This window comes from Bos grunniens, chromosome 7 (genome assembly GCF_055505025.1).
Source record: "Bos grunniens cultivar Pamir isolate PY7600 chromosome 7, Bosgru_T2T1.0, whole genome shotgun sequence".
In the NCBI taxonomy this organism is placed as follows: domain Eukaryota; kingdom Metazoa; phylum Chordata; class Mammalia; order Artiodactyla; family Bovidae; genus Bos; species Bos grunniens.
Window position 1 is genome coordinate 1225439 of NC_141171.1, and position 20330 is coordinate 1245768.

The window sequence follows — 20330 nt, forward strand, 5'->3', positions numbered from 1 at the left end:
ACATGTCAGATAATAAAGTTGGACCCTTTTCTAACATCATGTACAAAAATTAATGCAAAATGAATAAAAGACCTAAACATAAGAGCTGAAACTATAGATCTCTTAGAAGAAAACACTCGGGAAAAACTTCATGACCTTGCATTTGGCAATGATTTCTTATATATGACATCAAGGGCACAGGCAACAAAAGAGAAAAATAGATGAATTTCACTTCACCCAAATGAAAAACTGTGGTGCATCAAAGAACACTGTCATCAGAGTAAAAAGGCAACCCTCATAAAAGAGGAAAATATTTGTAAAACACAAAACTAATGAGGTATTAATATCTGGAATATATATAGAACTCTTCAAACTCAACAACAACAAAAAAAAGCTTAATACAAAAATTAGCCAAGAACTTGGACATTTATCCAAGGAAGATGTATATGAATGGCCAATAAGCACATGAAAAGGTGTTCAACATCACTGATCATTCAGTTCAGTTCAGTTCAGTTCATTTCAGTCGCTCACTCGTGTCCGACTCTTTGTGACCCCATGAATTGCAGCACGCCAGGCCTCCCTGTCCATCACCAACTCCCGGAGTTCACCAGACTCATGTCCATCAAGTCAGTGATGCCATCCAGCCATCTCATCTTCTGTCATCCCCTTCTCCTCCTGCCCCCAATCCCTCCCAGCATCAGAGTCTTTTCCAATGAGTCAACTCTTCGCATGAGGTGGCCAAACTACTGGAGTTTCAGCTTTAGCATCATTCCTTCCAAAGAAATCCCAGGGCTGATCTCCTTCAGAATGGACTGGTTGGATCTCCTTGCAGTCCAAGGGACTCTCAAGAGTCTTCTCCAACACCACAGTTCAAAAGCTTCAATTCTTCAGTGCTCAGCTTTCTTCACAGTCCAACTCTCACATCCATACATGACCACTGGAAAAACCATAGCCTTGACTAGATGGACCTTTGTTGGCAAAGTAATGTCTCTGCTTTTCAATCACTGATCATTAGGGAAATAAAAATCAAAACCATGATAAGATGGCATTTCATACCCTAATGGTGGCTACCATCAAAAATAAAGAAAATTGGTATTAGCATGGATGTGGAGAAATTGGAACCCTTTTATTTTACATTGCTGGTTGGAATGTAAAATGGACAGCTGCCATGTAAAACAGAATGACAAAGGGGGAAGCCACCCAAATATCACTGATGGATGAGAGTCAGGGTGACAGTGAGGGTGAGAGTGAGGGTGAGATTGATGGTGAGAGTGAGGGTAATAAAGAAAATATAGTACAAACATACAGTGGAATACATTATAAATATCCAGCCATAAAAGGAAAGGAAATTCTGACATGTGCTACAACATGAATGAACCTTGAAGACCTCACGCTAAGTGAAGTAAGTCAGTCCCAATAGGACAAATACTGCTGGGCAGGCAGCATTGGTGGTATAGTGGGGAGCATAGCTGCCTTCCAGAAAGACAAAGACTATATGATTCCATTTATACAGGTAGGTAGAATAGTCAAATTCTTAGAGAAGAAAGTAGAACGGAGCTGACCAAGACCTGGAGGGAGTGGAGAATGGAGACTTACTGCTTAATGGACATACAGGTTTATTTGGAGAAGATGCAAATTTTCTAGAAATGGATAGTGGTGATGATTGAGCAATGGTTAATGCCACTGAAGTGTACACTTCAGAATAGTTAATTGGAAAAAAAAAAAAAAAAGAAAGGACCCGCCTGCCAATGCAGGAGAGAGAAGAGACATGGGGGTGATCCATGGGTCGGAAAGACCCCCTGGAGTGGGGCATGGCAACCCACCCCAGTATTCTTGCCTGTAGAAGCCCATGGACAGAGGAGTCTGGCAGGCTGCAGTTGGGGTTGCAGAGTCAGACGTGACTGAAGCGACTTAGCACCCATGCACACCAGCGACACCACTGGACCCGGACTTTTCTTCTGGAACATTTTTTGATTACTACATTGTAGAGAAAAAGGAAATAGAAGCTTGTGGCTGATTGCCTAGTAACTGCTAAGGGGATGAGGGTTTCTTTTCCGAGAGTGACTAAAGTATTCTAAAATTAGCTTGTGGTGAGGGTTGGACAACTGTGTGAATATACTAAAAACACTGAATTGTTCACTGAGTGGACTCTATGGTATGTGAATTATATTTTAGGAAAATTGTTTTAAAAAGCAAAAAAATGAATAGTTAAAATGGTAAATTTTACATTAAGCAAATAAATAACTATATGCTTAACAATTTTCGAAAAAAACCTAATAGAAGAGAAGGAAGAAAGATTGGAATTCAAATGTGTAAATGTGTAAATGTCTACTACACTGGAAAGCAAAGGCAGAAGTGACTCTGATTTGAAGTTGTGACCTACCGCAAGGATAATCGCCAGCAGCTATTGATAGCTGGTTTCAGGAGCACCAGCCACAAAGCTGGACGAGCAGGGTAGAGGGCCGTTAGGCCACAGCCAGCTCAGACAACCTGGAGAAGCACGGGAGTACTGTCGACAAGGCTTTCTGGCGCAGATCTCCACTGGCATTTGGAATTGCTTCTCACATTGTGTCCTAGGCCCTTGCAGGTGGTGAGTGCCTGTGGGGAGGGCTGACCCTGGTGACTCTCTTCTCCGAGCCCGGTACTGTGCTGAGCGCTTTGTGTTCTTACTCTTACCGGCTCCTCTCCATAAACAGAAGAGGAGAGATTCTCTTCCTGTTCTCAGTGCACAAAGGCGCTCTTCAGGATCACTTTCTAGGAGTGTCCTCTCCCTCTGTCCCCTTGGTCAGGCCAGACCCAGTGCCCACTCAGGAAAGGATGCTTGAGGAAGCATCTCTTCTCCTGTCCCCTGGACACGCTGCACTGGCCAGCTGCACACATTTCTTCCATGGGTTCTTCAGAGTTCCATTTATGGCAGCCTTTTTATGCCAACGGCCAGTGCTGGGGGTGGGAGCAGCAGAATGGGTCTTGTAGACTGGCCACCCAGGAGCCAGAGATGTCATTTCTAACTGGGATTTGGAACAGGTTCCAGGGAGAAGATCCCAGGTATGTGGCAGGAGAAAGCAAACCTTGCTGGCCTCAAAAGGCTTCTGTTAATATCTAGTGGAACTGGGCTCCAGTTTGGGGCTTTGTGTGAGGGGCAAAGGCGGCACCCACCCCAGAGCTGACCAGCATACCCCACTGAGCACTGGCAGCCCCCGTATGTCCACACGTGCAGCCACTTGCCCACTGAGGGACAGGAGACAATTTTACGAAATGTTTAGTTTCATCAGCTGAAAACTGGACACTTAACAACTTTGCTGGAAAGGTGAAATGAAGCTAGGGCTGCCTAGGCTGCTGTCTCCACTGGTTCCCACACCCCCAGTCCCTGTTCCCCCATACCATGTGCCCTTAGGACATCCCTCTGTGGGGCTCCTTCTGGTACCCAACCTCAGCTTGGACTCTCCAAGTCCTGTATCTACTTTCAGGGCCAGGTCACCCAGAGGACAGAATTCAGAAACAGGTTGGGGCCAGGGTCTGCCAGGGGGGTATGTGGGGTAAGGTGAGCAGGGTGATGGGGAGATGAATCCCTGGAAGGCCCCTGGAGTGAGCCTGCAGGACTCCACAGTTAAGACTGTGGAGGAAACTTGAATGTCACATGGGGGATGGTTAATCAGTCACAGGCTTGGCCAGGACTTGTTGCCACACCTGCCCCAAAGGCTTCATTCAGGAAGACTGGTCAACAGGGATATATGTAGAGCCTGAGAGAGGAAGCGCTGTCCACTGCACTCTCATGGGTGGGCCCCTGCTGCAGGCCGGGCCCTTGACCTACTGGATCAGAAGACATGCCTGTTCTGGCCCCACCTGAAGGAGGTCTGGCTGGAGACTTTTCTTTGCACCAGGTGCTGGCTGCACCCCAAGCACTCCGCAGTGCTGACAAGGAGAGGCTTCTGATTCCACCAGAAGGCAGGCCCAGCCTTGACAGGGTCGCTGCAGGGAAGCTTTCAGCCATGGCCAGAGGGAATGGAGGATTGAAAATGATGGGAAAGCCTTCCTGCAGGGGAAGACAGCTGGACAAGTCAGTGGGTTCTCATCGCAAAGACCTGGAAGGCCAAGCTGTGGAGGCTGCACCTGAGAGAAGCTCAAACAACTCATGTTATGGAGCAGTCCACAGAGCAGCTTCAGGCACTGCAGGATCCAGGCCTCAGCCACGGAACTCAGGAACGTGCTTTCCTGGCTCCTTGAGGGACAAAATGGTCCCAACAGTGCCATTGCATCAGCTCAGGGACCTAGGGGAAAGAGCTTTCAAGTGCCACACAAGTTCTAGGATTGCATCTGAACCCTCTAGTTAGGATCATGTTCACATCTGATTCATTCTTGTGGCCAACAGCACGGCAAATATGCTGATTGTCTAAGCCTGGTCAAAACGAACCTTCCCTGTAAGACTCGACACTGGAAGCAGTCAGTCCCTAAATGGCCAGGACTGATAATCAAACAGAGATGGCTCCTGGGGGAGGCAGTGGCTTGGGGAGCTGCCATCCCTGGCAGACCTCCCAGGAAGTGATCACTGGGCTCAAGTGGCACAGATGTGCCTATGGGAGGCAGGGCCTGCCCAACCAGGGATCCTGGGGGACCAGCAGATCCAACTGCCACCTTGCCATTGCAGGTGGGCATGCCCCAGACACTCAGTGCATCCGACATGGTCACCCCGGGCAGCCTCGGCCCACCCCACACCGAGCCCACGGACGGCGAGCAGGCTGGGCAGCTCCTCCTGGGTGGAGCTCCGTCCTCAGCCTCCCTGGACACCCTGATCCAGCACCTGGTGCCCACCGCTGACTACTACCCTGAGGTGGGTGTTCCACCCAGTGGGGAGGAGGGGTAGCAAAATGGGCTCTGTCCCACCATGTCCGGGGTAGACAGCAGAGCTGGGGCTGGCTGGGCCTGGGGGAGCAGGGGCTGGGAGGCACAACCTCCCGGGCCTTGTGATCACGTGCTGCCTTTCTCCTGTATCCCCCCAGAAAGCCTACATCTTCACCTTCCTGCTGAGCTCGCGCCTCTTCATCGAGCCCCAGGAGCTCCTGGCCCGGGTCTGCCACATGTGCATTGAGCAGCAGCAGCTGGACAAGCCAGTGCTGGACAAGGTGAGAGGCAGGGCAGGGTAGCGGGCCTCCGAGTGTGCTGCTCTCCCCTGACATGCCCTGTGAATCAATATCTTGGATAGGCAGAGATTGCCCCTATTCACCTGCCAGGGGGTTCTGACTTGTCTGAAGCCCAGAGCCAGAAGGGCAGAGTCAGAGTCTTTAACCCCAGTGCTGTTTTCCAGGGTCTTAGGGGAGCCCCTGGGCTCACACAGCCCAGACCTGGGCCCCCAGAGGATCACGAGGAGACCCCCAGCTGTGGCCGGGGGTGGTCCTGCAGTGCCTGCTGCGCTGCCTGCCCCCCGCATCTTCTGTTCGATCCTTTCTTCTTCTGCTGGTCCGCTGATGGCTCAGCCTTCCCTCAGCGCCCCACATCCTTTCCTCTGTCCCTCGCTGTATCCCATGGGCTGCGACTGTCTGTTTATACATGAGTCAGTAGGGTTCCACTGTCCAGTGACAGAAACCTGATTTCAACTGACCTAAGGCCAAGGGACTTCACTGGCTCACATAACTGCAGTCTTGAGCTACTGCTGGCTCCAGGGCCTCAAACATCAGTGGTCTTTCTCCCTAAGACCCCTTGCTTTGTTTTCCTCTGGGCCAGCCTCTCTCTTGCTAAGGCAAGTTCTCTGCCTGGTGACAGGTGGCCTCCGTGGTCCGGGGTCCTGGTCTACCCTTCCCAATCCTATGGAAAGAGGATTCCGATAAAGGTCCTGATCTCATTGGCTTAGCTTAGGTGTCATGCCCCTCTGTGGGCCAACGCCATGCCCTGACTGGCCAGCACTGATCTGGGGATGTTCCTGAAGCCCTGGGGTAGGGCCAGCTGGAAATGAAGAAGAGGGGGCACCCCACAGGCAAACTAAGATGCTGTCACCACAGAAAGGGAGATAGGAGGACTGGCGGTTATGAGTAAGAGGTGACCCCCATTCCACACATGCATCTGCCCCCTCCGCTCTCCGTGGTCAGCCCCCATGCCCATCTGTCTCCTGGGACAGAGGAAGGAGAGGCCCACCTGCCCCCAGCCATCGCTGCTGCCCTCGGGCAGCCCACTTGCACAGTGAGGGGCTGAGGCAGCGGCCACTGTGACCCCCCCACCTCCCAAGCAGCCCTCACCAAATGCAGACGACCCTTGGCTTGCCTTGCAGGCCCGGGTCCGGAAGTTTGGCCCCAAACTGCTCCAGCTGTTGGCCGAGTGGACAGAGACGTTTCCGCGGGACTTCCAGGAGGAGTCAACCATCGGTCACCTGAAGGACGTGGTGGGCCGCATCGCCCCCTGTGACGAGGTGGGTGAGCCAGGCCAGAGTCCTTTCAACCTGTCTCCACCCTCACGCCTGGGCCCTGAGCCTGTTCCCAGGCTGGCCTCTGGGCCCTCATCTCCTCACCCGCACCCTGGGGCCCCTCTGAAATCAGCCCCTTCCTGCCCCATCAGAGAATCGGGCACTGGCCGAGCTGGCAAGGAAATCAGGCTTCTAGGTCTAGACCTGGGCTCTTGAGCTCTCTCCTAACCTGGTCTCATCAGATGGCAAGCGAAGGGCTCTCACAGCTGCCTGGTCAGATCAGTGACCCAGCAGGCTGGCTTGGCAGAAGCCTCTTCCCCAGTAGCTTGGGAGGCAGCCTGTATACTGGGCATCAGGTGCCTCTGCACACCACACCTTGCCCTGTTCTCCCAGCTCCATTACTCTGGGGAAGGCACTTAAAGGTGAAAGAGGAACAAAACTCCCTACCTCCCAGGACTGGGGTGACAGCACAGAGGGGAGTGCATGTCGCTTGTCTTGGGAGGACACCGAATGTGGCAAGCTGATAGCCCCACAGTGGGTCTGAACCCAGAGCCACAGGAGCCAAGGGAAACTGCTAAGGCAGGCTGAGCAACAGGAAGCTGAGAAGTCCAAGGCCTAATGAAGGGAGGCCCTGCCCTGGGGCTGATTCAGAGACAGAGCAGGCGAGTGAGTTGTTCTGAGAGCTTGATGAGATGAAGGTCATCTTCTCCTCTGCATGCCTTGATCCATCTGGGGATTGATTATGACACTTGGCTTAGGTGCAGCAGGAAACGTTCAGGGAAGGCTCCATGACTGGATGGATTAGGAGAAGGAGGCAGGAAGGGGAAATGCTGAGTGGTTTGCTACATAGTTGGCTACTTTGGGTGAGTGGAGGCAGGAAGAGAGATGTTTGGGCAGTTGGGTAGGCAGGGAGATTAATAGGATAAGTGGCTGTGGAAGACTGATGGAAAGACGTGAAGGAGAAAGGCAGAAATGATAACTAGGGAGTGGGTAGATGGATGAACAGATGGATGGGAGGGTGGGTGAATGGATAGGTGGATGCCTGTGTGTGTGGGTGTGGATGGGTGGGTGAGAACATGGATGGGAAGGTGGGTGGGTGGGTGGATGGATGGATGAGTGGGTAGATGGATGAGGACAAATGTTGGAATGGACGGAGGAAGGGTAGATAAATGAATTGATGGATCTGTGGGTGACTTTATAAAAGGGGAGGTGGGCATCACAGATGGACGGAAAATAGATGGATACAGAGACGGTAGATGGATGGATGGATGGATGGAGTAGAGGGTTTGTAGGGGGATGAGAGCCCAGTCCTCTGCTTTATCTCCACCCCCTCCCCCCGACAGTAGGCCTTCAAGCAGTGTGAAGTCTAAGCCATTGACAAGATGGATTATCTGCCCTTGTCAGGCCTGCCTCTCCATTGGCAGAGCCATTTCAGAGGCAGACCCTGACATTCTGGCCACAGGGCTTTGGGACAGGTGCAAGTCCTGGGCTTGTTTCTTTGAGAAGCAGCGCCTCCTCACTACACCCTCAAGAATCTTCTGGGAAATCTGTTCTAACCACCGAGTGGATGAAAATAAGACACAGCCAAGACCTGTGAATGGGCTGTCGAAAGCAGTCATCCACCAGGTGTGGATTTTCAGAGCTGAAGTAACTCATTTAGGGAATTTCCTTCCCATACAGTTAGGTAAGCTAAGTGATGTAAACCAGAGCTGAGATTCCCTAGTCCTCATGCCACCCAGCCAGGCATCGGCCAGGGATGCCCCATCTGTCCTTGTGAGTCCCACATTGCCCCTCTCCAGAAAGCACTTGCTCCCAGGGGATGTGCAGTAGACGTTGCTTCCCTTTCCTGATGCTTCAAGCAGCCTGCAGTCTGCTCCCTTCCCAGCACAGGCAAAGTCTCAGCTGAGAAAGGAGTTGGTGAGCTCTGAACCAAACTGGTAAGTCAGGACCCACGGGACTCAGAACCTGAGGTCAGGGTCAGACCTTCTGAGCCCACAGCTGTGTGACTTTGGGCGAGGTGCTTCCCCTCTCCAAATTAGTTTCCTCATCAGTCAAATGGAGATTATAACTGTTCCCACCACACAGGTCTGAGGCAGAGTCCCTGCAGTCACCTGTGCTTGTATTTCAGCACTTGGTAAACGTAAGCTCTGATGAGGAACAAGTTCTTTCCAAAACCCAGGCACATGGGGATTATTTTTAACTTTTATGAAACTTTGTTACAGAACTTTTCACACATAGCCCACCAGGCTTCTCCGTCCGCGGGGTTCTCCAGGCAAGAATACTGGAGAGGGTTGCCATTTCCTTCTCCAATATACAAATATAGATAGTAGTAACCATGAAGTCCCGTGTGCTCATCGCCTAGATTCATCAGTTATCAACATCTGGCCGAACTCGTTTCTTCTCTCCTTTCACACACTTCCCCCTCCCTCCAAATGTTTTTTTTTTTTAAATCATAGACATTATATATTTTGCTCCAAAAACATTTCGGAATCATCTTGTAAAAGATTTCTTACACAGAGATGATAGGTTCAAATGATATGAAGTGTAGAGCACAAACAGTGGGGAAAGCACGAGTGTTTCCTCTCTGGCCCCGAAATTATTTTCTGTAATAGGGAAGATGATAATCCCTCCGTCGCAGGACGGTGAGGAAAACAGCGCTGTTCAGGAATGTGAAGGAGGTAGGGCAGGCCAGTGGGGAGCGGGGCTTCCCCGTCAAAGTGGCTGTGAAAGGGGACGCCTTTCTCTTTCCGCCTGACTCCCTGCCGTCTCCTGGAAGCCTCACGTTCCCCCTGTGCTCCCCACCACCTCTCAGTAGCCGGGAACAAGGGGCTGGATGGGCTCCGAGGAGGCCCTGTCCGTGCCTGTGGAGTCTGAGCTGCTCCGTCTTTGGGTCCCCCTCTGCTGGGCAGGAGACCCTGCCTTAGACGGTGGCTCCCGTGCCCCCCCTAGAGGTTGGGCTCAGCCGTTTCACCTCAAGAAACCCGGCAGTTTCACCTTTTCGTGATGCCGAAGCTGAAAGAGATGAGGGGGGGGCCCAGGGAGGCCTAGAGGGTCAGAGACCTGCTGAGAGAGACAGGGCAGGGAACTGCAGTCCCCTGGCCACACGCACTGGCCCCTCAGGAGACTGGACGGGCAGCCCTCTTGGCCACCAGCCTTGCTCTCCGACTCATACGGCTGTCTGCCGGCTCCCCGGGGCCACGGGTGGCGGCTGCTGACTTAGAGAACAAGCTGGCGATGTGTGCAGAGCTCCTGCCTGTGCTGCTGGACATCGGCCACGGGCTCGCTCAGAAGGGAGCTTTCAGGAACTTTAGAAAACAAGGGTCTTTTCTTGTCTGGATGGGAACCGACCCTAATCACAAAACGCTGGGTCCAGGAGAACTTGGAAGTACCTGGAGAGCACTACCCCTCACCCAAGCCGCCCAGCAACAGCGACCTCCACGCTGATAGCCGGCTCTGCACGCAGCAGGCGGCACTGTGAGAACTGAGAACAACAAAGAAAAGAGTCCGGCCCCTGTCCTCAGCCACTGAGGGAGCTGAGGCGGCAGGGCCGGCCGGCGCTCCAGAGGTAGGCCCGGACGGTGACAAGGAACACCTGGGCTTTCTCGGGGGTAGGTCCCCAGGCCTGCCTGCATTCACCAAGATCATGCAGCCTGCGTCCACAAGGTGTGGAGATCACTGAGCAAACAAGACAAGGTCAAAGAGAAGGTCAAATACCCTCCCTACATTCAGATTCACCAAAAAAAAAAAACCCAACAGATAAGCTTGAGGTTAACACCACTAGAAAATTTTTAAATGAATTAGCACACAGTCAGTGGCAATTTGGAGTGGATATGGGTTCTATAGAAACAAGGCCTTCTACATCGTTTGTATATTTTTAAAAATAGGGGCAGTGCGCGGCTCTATCAAACTATAGCCACGGACGCACTTCATCCCTGACTTCAGTAGGCTCTGCAGTCTGCCTTGGAGAGGCTGACTGAGGACAAGCAGGTGGAGGCCAGGTTTGTCCAATCGGCTAATGTGTGTGGGTCCCTCCTGTTCATTCTGGGCACCAGCAAAGAGAGACGCAGCATGGCCTTCATGGAGCTGGTACTCCAGTGAGAGGCTTGGGCAAGGACTGTGAAGGAAGGGAATGGAGGTCAGAGGAAGAAGGCTACAGGTCCTGCCTTGGCTGTGGGGCAGGAGAGACAGCGGGTCAGAGGGGTGGGCGGGTGGCCTGTGTCTGGAGCATGGAGAAGAGGAGCAAGGGCTACATGGAGGCCACTAAGCACGGCCAGAGCTGACCTCAGGACCCCTGAGCCATGCCGGGCTTTTGTCTTTGCAACAATTTAGGGAAGGAGGGTGCAGTGGTTAGATGTATGTTTGGAACAGAACGCTCTTGTGGCAGGGTGGAGTGGATAGAGGCTGGCGGGAATGCACGGGGCCCACTGAGGTGGCTGCAACTGCAGCCACCAGGGAAACGACCGTGGCCTAGACCACATACACTGTGGTGGAAAACACGGGAATGGAAGCAAGCAAAATCAAGAGGGCTGCTGATGGTCTGGAGCGGCCTGAGGGAAAAGGTGGTTTGAGGATGGCTCCAAGCCGGGAGCCTGAGACAGGCAGCAGGCGGAGCGGGCAGCCCTGCGGAAGGCAGCGTGACTTCTGATGGCATGTGTCTGGTCTGGGTGTCCTTGCCCACGTGGCTCTGGAGATCAGAGGAGAACACTGCCACACACTGCCCACACTAAACGACATGCTGGAGGTGAACCAGAAAACCCAGGAGTGAAGCACAGAGGATGATCAAGAGAGGAGGAGATGAGGCAGGAGGAACCCGGCATGCAGCCACAGGGCAGACCAGCAAGCCCACAGACAGCCCAGGGCAGGAGAGCTGGAGAGCTGAGGCAGACGCTGCCTGAGAAACGACCCCCTGGCTCTCATGACAGGAGGTCCTCGGTGACAGCGAGAATTAGCCTGGTGATGAGAGTGGAGTCAGGTGGGGTGGTGGAGGGCTGAGTGGGAGATGCAGGAACTCGACAGCCAGGATAGCCCCCTCCAGACTGAGTAGCAGAGAGACATGAGGGGCGGGTGGAGGTGTAGGGGCTCATTGCTAACCGATGTGTCACTGGGGCTGACTCTGGCTGGACCTGACTTGCTGTCTTCCTAGCACTCAGATGAAAACCTGGGAGGCAGCATGTATGGTAAGCATACTTTGGGATACAGCCCTGACAGCTCAGTTGGTAAAGAATCCGCCTGCAATGTAGGAGACCCCAGTACAATTCCTGGGTTGGGAAGATCCCCTGGAGAAGGGATAGGCTACCCACTCCAGTTCTTGGGCTTCCCTTGTGGCTCAGCTGGTAAAGAATCTGCCTGCAATGCAGGAGACCTGGCTTTGATCCCTCGGTTGGGAAGATCCCCTGGAGGAGGGAACGGCTACCCACTCCAGTATTCTGGCCTGGAGAATCCCATGGTCTGTATAGTCCGTGGGGTTACAAACAGTAACACGACTGAGCAACTTGCACTTTCAAGCTGAGAGGGGGGTGTTCCTCCCACCGACAACAAAGGGAAGTCAGACCTCAGCTCACCCACACATTGGCTGCCTTCTTGGTCTGTCCCTCATGACTCTGGGAGTCAGGGTCAGCGTTAGGGTTTGGGTTCAGGATCAGGCTCCCTGTGTCCCAAGGGCTCTTCCAAAGCTGTCCTGGCCACTCCACAGAGAAGCACTTTCATAAAGTGTGGGGACACCACCTCCAACAGGGGTGGTCCTCAGTGCTGCTCCGAGCCCCATCAGAGACGTAAGGAACTACTGAGGTCCCCAGGCAAGCCCTGCACCCTGTTGCCCACCTGCAAAATGCCTCTGGGATCGTGTGTATGAAGAACATGCCTTTTTCCTATTAGAAATTACCTGGCAGTGCTGACTAGTCACCATCTTCTCCTGAGGCATCTGGGACCAGGCCCCACTGGAAACCCCACTGGAAACCCCACCTGCCTGCCTGACACCTTTTTGCTGCCAGGAGTCCAGACCCCAGATGCCCACTGCTGATCCCAGGCCAGCTCCCGGCTCGAGGGGGTTGAATCCATCTCTGGGGAGGCCATTTGCTGACAAACTGGGGGGGGGGCCAGTTCCATGAGTTATTGACAGCCCTTTGGGAAGGTGAAGACATCTTGCTCCATAAACCCAACTAGTCTGATGTACCTTCCTTGGAAATAGGGGTCTCTGAGGGGCAATAATTAGTTTCACTGTGGGGTGGGAGGGTGGTCCCTGCACCAAGCCCAGGGCATCTGAGCTGCATGGTGAGGGGCCCTGTTGCTACAGTAAATGGTTATCAAGTGTCCACTGCATGCCCAGAGCTGTAACACAGGTCAACTCAGATTCCCTGCTCTCCGAGCTATCACTGCAGAGCTGTAAACAACCGCAGTCATCTCCTGCAGTGGTCCCCACAAGGAAGTCACGTGGGGTGAGCTGGAGAAGAGTGCCCGGGGCAGGGGATGGACAGCAAGGCTGGGCAAGGAAGGCCTCTCTAAGCTAGGCTGGGAGACAGGCAGGGACACCTATTAAAGCCAAGCAAAAGGCTAGCATCCAGGGAAGGGCCTCCCTTCCTCCACTCCCTGGCAGTGCCCGCCCCACCTAGACAACTCGGGCAGCTTTGCACCCCAGTCATCCTCCCTGAGGTGTGCTGTACTCGGCTTCCACTGGCAATCCTGCAGCCTTTGCCCCAGCCAGCCTTGCCTGTGAGCCCCAACCCCAGCCTGTCCTGAGTTGGGTCCTGGTACAAGTAGGTACACCTAGGAGTAGCCCATCCATGTCAGCTGGGAAGCCTTCCTGTCTTAGACATTGCTATGTGAAGGCAGGTTTCCCGGCCTGAGCACCATCTCTACCCCACTCCAGGCGTACAGAAAGAGGATGCATCAGCTCCTGCAGGCTCTGCACCAGAAGCTGACAGCTCTGGGCCAGGGACCAGAAAGCCTGCTGGGCACCGACAAGCCCATCTCCTATAGGACCAAGCCTCCAGCCTCCATCCACAGGGAGCTCCTTGGCATCTGCAGTGACCCCTACATGCTGGCTCAGCAGCTGACGCACGTGGAGCTGGTGAGCAGGCCTGTGCCACCCTCCATCCAGACCAGAGCCTGGAATACTGAGCGTAGCCAGCCACCCCTCCCCCATCTGGTCCCACACCTCATCTCAGCCTAACCCGGGGTCTGAGCCCATCCCTTCAGGGCCACCCTGGCATCTGCAGAGGGCCCTGTCTCTGGAGCAGTCTCTCCCTATGCCTGGGGCGAGGAATAGAAGGCCTGCAGGTACCAACCTTGCCTAACTTTGACCTCTGGCCTGTCTGAGCCAGGCCTCAGACAGAGGACCGAGGTTCAGATCCTGGTTCTGACACCACCGGATGTGTAATCAGCCCCACACCTAGCACCTTCCCAACCCAGGTCTCAGTTTCCCCCATCCAGGACTCACACAGCCACTGCACCCACCCCAGCTTTACAGAGAAGTGCAAACAGCCTTTATGGTCAAGACTTACATTCACTGTCTCATTTCATCTACACCACCCGGCCAGGTAGGTGTTGTTATTATTCTCTTTTCACAAATGAAGCTAAAGCCCAGAGGTTTAGTTTAAGTGATTTGCCACAAGTCACACAGCAGGAGGAACAGAGCCAGCATTCGTTTCTGACCCAGATCCCGTGATCTTAGCCCCCAGGCCTACCCGGAAGGGAGCAGGTCATTGCGATGACCCAGTTTTGAGGAGAAGCACTCCCTGTGGAGACGCTGACCCGGCCTCCGTGAAAAGCAGCAGCCCCTGGGCAGAGGAAGGGAGGGGCTGACATCCTCAGGATGGTGCTGAGCTCTGTGACAACCCGGAACAGGGCTGTGGGGCCCCCCGTGAGAAGGGCGGTGGGCCCATGCCGGGCGCCCAGTGGACATCCCTTTCTCCTTTTCCTGACTCCTGTTATCTCTCTGCTGCAGGAACAGCTGCGGCACATCGGACCTGAGGAGTTTGTCCAGGCTTTTGTGAACAAGGACCCTCTGGCCAGCACAAAGGTAGAAGGCCCGTGGACGGTGTGTCCAGGCAGGGACCCTACCCACGAGTCCCTCTGCGGGATTCCCAGAGCACCAGCTAGCCAGCTCCAGAGGGATCTGGAACAGAGCAGATGGGCTTGGCGGGGACGTGCCCATTCCACCCATGCCCCTAGCCTAAGGCGGGCACATCCCAGCAGCCCTGAGTCCCAGGGAAGCCTGGGAGGGCCGGACCAGCCTGACGGGGTCAGCCACCCAGCAAGGGTCGGGGGCACTCCATGATCCTAAGCCCTGGGTGGGTCAGAGGGTGGAGGCTCACACCCAGGCCACTAGAAGACCCCGTATGCCCTCCTGGTGTGTTGTGGTGGGCGCCGATTCCCTCTAGTGGCCACTTGCGGAACGCAGGCCAATGCATGCTGTCCAAGAAGTTCAGGGCACATGCTCTTCCCTCTGAAGGCAGATTACACACCGAATTTCAGAGCCTGCCCCTCTCTCTGAGAGCCAATCCATCAGTCTACTTGGTGTTTATCAAGGAGTTAAATCTGAAGCAGAACTGGAAATATTTTGTCTTCTTCCCTGGCACCTAATAAAAGATGTGCAAACTAAATGTACAATTGCATTTCACCTCCAGGATAAGCAGAGACTAAACAGTGTGTGTGTGTGTGTGTGTGTGTGTGTGTGTGTGTGTCTAGGGAAAGGGACAGTCTCACAAACAGCTGGTAGGGGGTGAAATTGGCACAGCCACTTTGGAGAGCAGCATGGCAATAGAATCAACACTTGAAATGTACACTCTGGACCCCACCTTTTCACACCTAACAATTTATCCTACAGGTATACACACACACGTGTATACACAAAGATGTACACACAAAGATATCTGGGATATTTTTCTGTGTTTTATGGCCAAAGACTGGAAGCAAACTATCATACCATCCACAGGGACTCGATTAAATATCGTAATACATCCATACATAGAAGGCTATGCAACTATTAGAATAAGAGCTTCTGTAAGAATGGAATGAAGGACATTTGCATGGCATATTTGGTGGCTCAGATGGTAGAGAATCTGCCGGCAATGCAGGAGATCTGGGTTCAGTCCCTGCATTAGGAAGATGCCCTGGAAATGGGAATAGCAACCCACTCCAGTATTCTTAACTTCCCTGGTGGCTCAGACAGTTAAGCATCTGTCTACAATGTGGCAGACCCGGGTTTGATCCCTGGGTTGGGAAGATCCCCTGGAGAAGGAAATGGCAATCCACTCCAGTACTATTGCCTGGAAAATCCCATGGACAGAGGAGCCTGGTAGGCTACAGTCCATGGGGTCTCAAAGAGTTGGACACGACTGAGCGACTTCACTTTCTTTCACTTTCCGGTTTTCTTGCCTAAACAATTACATGGACAGAGGAGCCTGGCAGGCTATAGTCCATGGGGTTGCAAAGAGCTGGACATGGCTAACACTTTTTGGGGCCTCCCTGGTGGCTGAGATGGTAAAGAATCTGCCTGTGATGAAGGAGACCTGGGCTCAATTCCTGGGTTGGGAAGATCCCCTGGGGGAGGGCATGGCAACCCACTCCAGTATTCTGGCCTGGACAATCCCCATGGACAGAGGAGCCTGGTGGGCTACGGTCCATGGGGTCACAAAGAGTCGGACACAACTGAGTGACTAAGCACAGGACGCAGCAAAAATGGAATGTTTGCCAAAGATCCATTGTTGAGAGATGAAAAAGTGAAGAGCAGTGACAAAGAGCATGTGACCACCTGTGTAACAAAGGAGGACGCGTAATGCACATCTGCTTGCACGTATGTGTGGACAATCTGTAGGAACACCGGCACACTGAGGAGTTCATCATGGACCTGGGAGCAGGAGTGGGGAGGAGACGTTGCTGCTCTTAGGGGGTTGTTTTTCTGTTTTGTTTTGTATGGGGTTTGGGCCATTTCCAAGTATTATATTTAATTGTGAAAAACATCATGATTGTTTACCCACTCTACTGTAAATGAAAACTTCTGTGTTCTAGCCTCTCAGCTATTATAGATATTGCTGCTATGAACATTCTTATCCATTTCCTACATATGTGGGTACATTTTTTTCTAGAGCATCAGTTCTCAAGTCGTTTAGTCCGAGGACAGCTTTCAGTCTTAAAAATTATGGAGGACCCCAAAGAACTTTTGGTTATGTAGATTAATTACACAAAGTTCCCTACATATGAATGACTTCCATTTTGAGAGCACGTTCGTAAGTCCCATTTGTTCATAAGTCCAGCAAAGTTAGCCTACATAGCCAGCTAACACAATTGGCTATATAGTACTGTGCTGTAATAGGTTTGTAATACTTTTCACACAAATAATACATTAAAAAAAAACCCACAAAAATAGAGAAAACATTTTAAATCTTACAGTACAGTACTTTGAAAATCACAGTACAGTATAACAGCGGGCATACAGGGGCTGGCGTCACGTGACTAGGAAGGAAGGGTGACTGGAGAACGGAGAGGAGGGGGAGACGGCAGAACTGAAGGATCAACAGCAACAGGAGATGGAGGGCAAGCTGCCACTTCACTCATGTCTGATGTTGATGGAACACACATTCACATCTTTGAAAGTTCACAACTTGCATGTTCATATGTAGGCAGCTTATTGTCATAACAGCTCCCTGTATTTATTATATGGGCTTCCCTGTGGCTCAGAGGTAAAAAATCTGCCTGTCAATACAGGAGACATGGGTTTGATCCCTGGGTCAAGAAGATCCCTTGGAGAAGGAAGTGGCAACCCACTCCAGTATTCTTGCCGCATGGAGAGAGGGGCCTGGTGGGTCACAGCCCATGAGATCACAAAGAGTTGGACATGACTTAGCAACTAAACATTTATTGTATTACCCAGTAAGGCCAATAACTTTAAAAAATATTTATTCAAAATCATAATAATCTATTATATGTTAATAAGTTACATATTTTATGAAAAATAACTCTATTTTCCAAAAAAATTAATGAGAAGAGTGATATTGTCTTACGGTATTTTAAAAAATTTCTCTCAGTTCAGTTCAGTCATTCAGTCATGTCCAACTCTTTGTGACCCCATGGACTGCAGCACACCAGGCCTCCCTGTCCATCACCAACTCCCCTAGTTTACTCAAACTCATGTCCATTGAGTTGGTGATGCCATCCAACCATCTCACCCTCTGTCATCCCCTTCTCCTCCTGCCTTCAATCTTTCCCAGCATCAGGGTCTTTTCAAATAAGTCAGTTCTCCGCATCAGGTGGCCAAAGTATTGGAGCTTCAGCTTCAGCGTTAGTCCTTCCAATGAATATTCAGGACTTATTTCCTTTAGGATGGACTGGTTGGACTGGTTGGATCTTCTTGCAGTCCAAAGGACTCTCAAGAGTCTTCTCCAACACCACAGTTCAAAAGCATCGATTCTTCTGTGCTCAGCTGTCTTTATAGTCCAACTCTCACATCCATATATGACTACTGGAAAAACCATAGTTTTGACTAGATGGACCTTTGTTGGCAAAGTAATGTCTCTGCTTTTTAATATGTTGTCTAGGTTGGTCATAACTTTTCTTCCAAGGAGCAAATGTCTTTTAATTTCATGGCTGCAGTCACCATCTGCAGTGATTTTGGAGCTCAAAAAAATAAAGTCTGTCACTGTATCCATTGTTTTCCCGTCTATTTGACATGAAGTGATGGGACTGAGCCATGATCTTACTTTTACGAATTTTGAGTTTTAAGCCAACTTTTTCACTCTCCTCTTTCATTTTCATCAAGAGGCGGCTCTTTAGTCCTTCACTTTCTGCCATAAAGGTGGTGTTATCTGCATAGCTGAGGTTATTGATATTTCTCCTGACAATCTTGATTCCAGCTTGTGCTTCATCCAGTCCAGCATTTCTCATGATGTACTTTGCTTGTAAGTTAAATAAGCAGGGTGACAATATACAGCCTTGATATATTCCTTTCCCTATTTGGAACCAGTCTGTTGTTCCATGTCCAGTTCTAACTGTTGCTTCCTGACCTGGATACAGATTTCTCAGGAGGCAGGTCAGGTGGTCTGGTATTCCCATCTCTTTAAGAATTTTCCAGTTTGTTGTGATCCACACAGTCAAAGGCTTTTGCATAGTCAATAAAGCAGAATTAGATGTTTTTCTAGAATACTCTTGCTTTTTCAATGATCCGCGGATGTTGGCAATTTGATCTCTGGTTCTTCTGCCTTTTCTAAAGCCAGCTTGAACATCTGGAAGTTCACAGTTAACGTACTGTTGAAGCCTGGCTTGGAGAATTTTGAGTATTACTTTGCTAGCATGTGCTGCTGCTGCTGCTGCTGCTAAGTCACTTCAGTCGTGTCCGACTCTGCGATCCCATAAACGGCAGCCCACCAGGCCCTGCCGTCCCTGGGATTCTCCAGGCAAGAACACTGGAGTGGGTTGCCATTTCCTCCTCCAATGCATGAAAGTGAAAAGTTAAAGTGAAGTCGCTCAGTCGTGTCTGACTCTTAGCAACCCCAAGGACTGCAGCCTACCAGGCTCTTCCATCCCTGGGATTTTCCAGGCAAGAGTACTGGAGTGGGGTGCCATTGCCTTCTCCATTGCTAGCATATGAGATAAGTGCAATTGTGTGGTAGTTTGAGCATTCTTTGACATTGCCTTTCTTTGGGATTGGAATGAAAACTGACCTTTTCCAGTCCTGTTGCCACTGCTGAGTTTTCCAAATTTGCTGGCATATTGAGTGTAGCACTTTCACAGCATCATCTTTTAGGTTTTGAAATAGCTCAACTGGAATTCCATCACCTCCACTAACTTTGTTCATAGTGATGCTTCATAAGCCCCACTTGACTTCGCATTCCAGAATATCTGACTCTAGGTGAGTAATCACACCATCATGATTATCTGTGTCATGAAGATCTTTGTTGTACAGTTCTTTTGTGTATTCTTGCCACCTCTTCTTGATATCTTCTGCTTCTGTTAGGTCCATACCAATTCTGTCCTTTATTGTGCCCATCTCTACATGAAATGTTCCCTTGGTATCTCTAATTTTCTTGAAGAGATCTCTAGTCTTTCCCATTCTATTGGTTTCCTCTATTTCTTTGCATTGATCACTGAGGAAGGCTTTCTTATCTCTCCTTGCTATTCTTTGGAACTCTGCATTCAAATGGGTATATCTTTCCTTATCTGCTTTGCCTTTTGCTTCTCTTCTTTTCATAGCTATTTGAAAAACCTCTCTCTAATGACTGGCAATAGAAGACAGCTGAATTCTCTTAATTTGCATTCAATCTCTTGACGTAACATTATTGTGATTGAAAATCCAACTTCCTCATACAAATATGTAGTTGGAAAAAGAAGGAGTATATTACAGCCTTTTCAAATAATTTTGTAGTTTGGAATCTGAACTCCATCACATTAAAGTCATTGGTCCATCTTGAAATGGCAACCCACTTCAGTATTCTTGCCTGGAAAATACCATGGACAGAGGAGGCTGAGGCTACAAAGAGCCAAAGAGTTGGACACGACTGAGCAACTAAACCACGCGTCTTGAATGGATCTTTTTGCCCATGTACAATTTTGACATATATTGGCCATTTGGAAAATATGGGTTCACCTAATCAAGCAGATCTTCTGAATGTTGACATATTTCATTAGATGATATTTTAAAATTATATTCATTGTATATATTCACTACTAATATCATCCAAAAAAGTTCTTAAGTATTGGGAACCTGTCAGGCTCTAGAGGCGATACATGTTTTTTAGGTTCCCAATTTTCTCTTGAAAACTTGAATTTTATCCTTGGCAACAAATACTATCAATTGTTTACCTTGAAGTTACAGGATCACTTTAATTGATTTAAAGGAAGCATCAGCCAAATACTGAAATGTGCGTAACCATATGGGTCAGTCTTTTTTCAGGTAAAGTGGTGCTCCGTGGGTAAAGTTCAGCTCACATCAGGCGCACCAGTGCGCTTCCACAAGAGCAGCATGAGA

At 50.8% G+C, this 20330-nt stretch overlaps 1 protein-coding gene across 5 annotated transcripts in view; it reads left to right on the forward strand.

The window, feature by feature from the left end:
- The window catches only part of RASGEF1C (RasGEF domain family member 1C), a 123048-nt gene that overhangs the window by 82534 nt on the left and 20184 nt on the right, over nucleotides 1-20330 (forward strand). For 3 of the 5 annotated variants that reach the window (XM_086407856.1, XM_086407854.1, XM_086407855.1), the window contains 5 exons: nucleotides 4625-4807; nucleotides 4977-5099; nucleotides 6239-6376; nucleotides 13236-13436; nucleotides 14313-14387. In XM_086407856.1, coding sequence (XP_086263982.1) covers nucleotides 4631-4807; nucleotides 4977-5099; nucleotides 6239-6376; nucleotides 13236-13436; nucleotides 14313-14387 — 714 coding nt within the window. In that variant the 5' untranslated portion in view covers nucleotides 4625-4630. Of the gene's footprint in view, nucleotides 1-4624; nucleotides 4808-4976; nucleotides 5100-6238; nucleotides 6377-13235; nucleotides 13437-13827; nucleotides 14108-14312; nucleotides 14388-14819; nucleotides 14971-20330 lie in introns of those variants that run through there. The other 2 variants (XM_086407858.1, XM_086407857.1) reach the window with 2 other exon arrangements.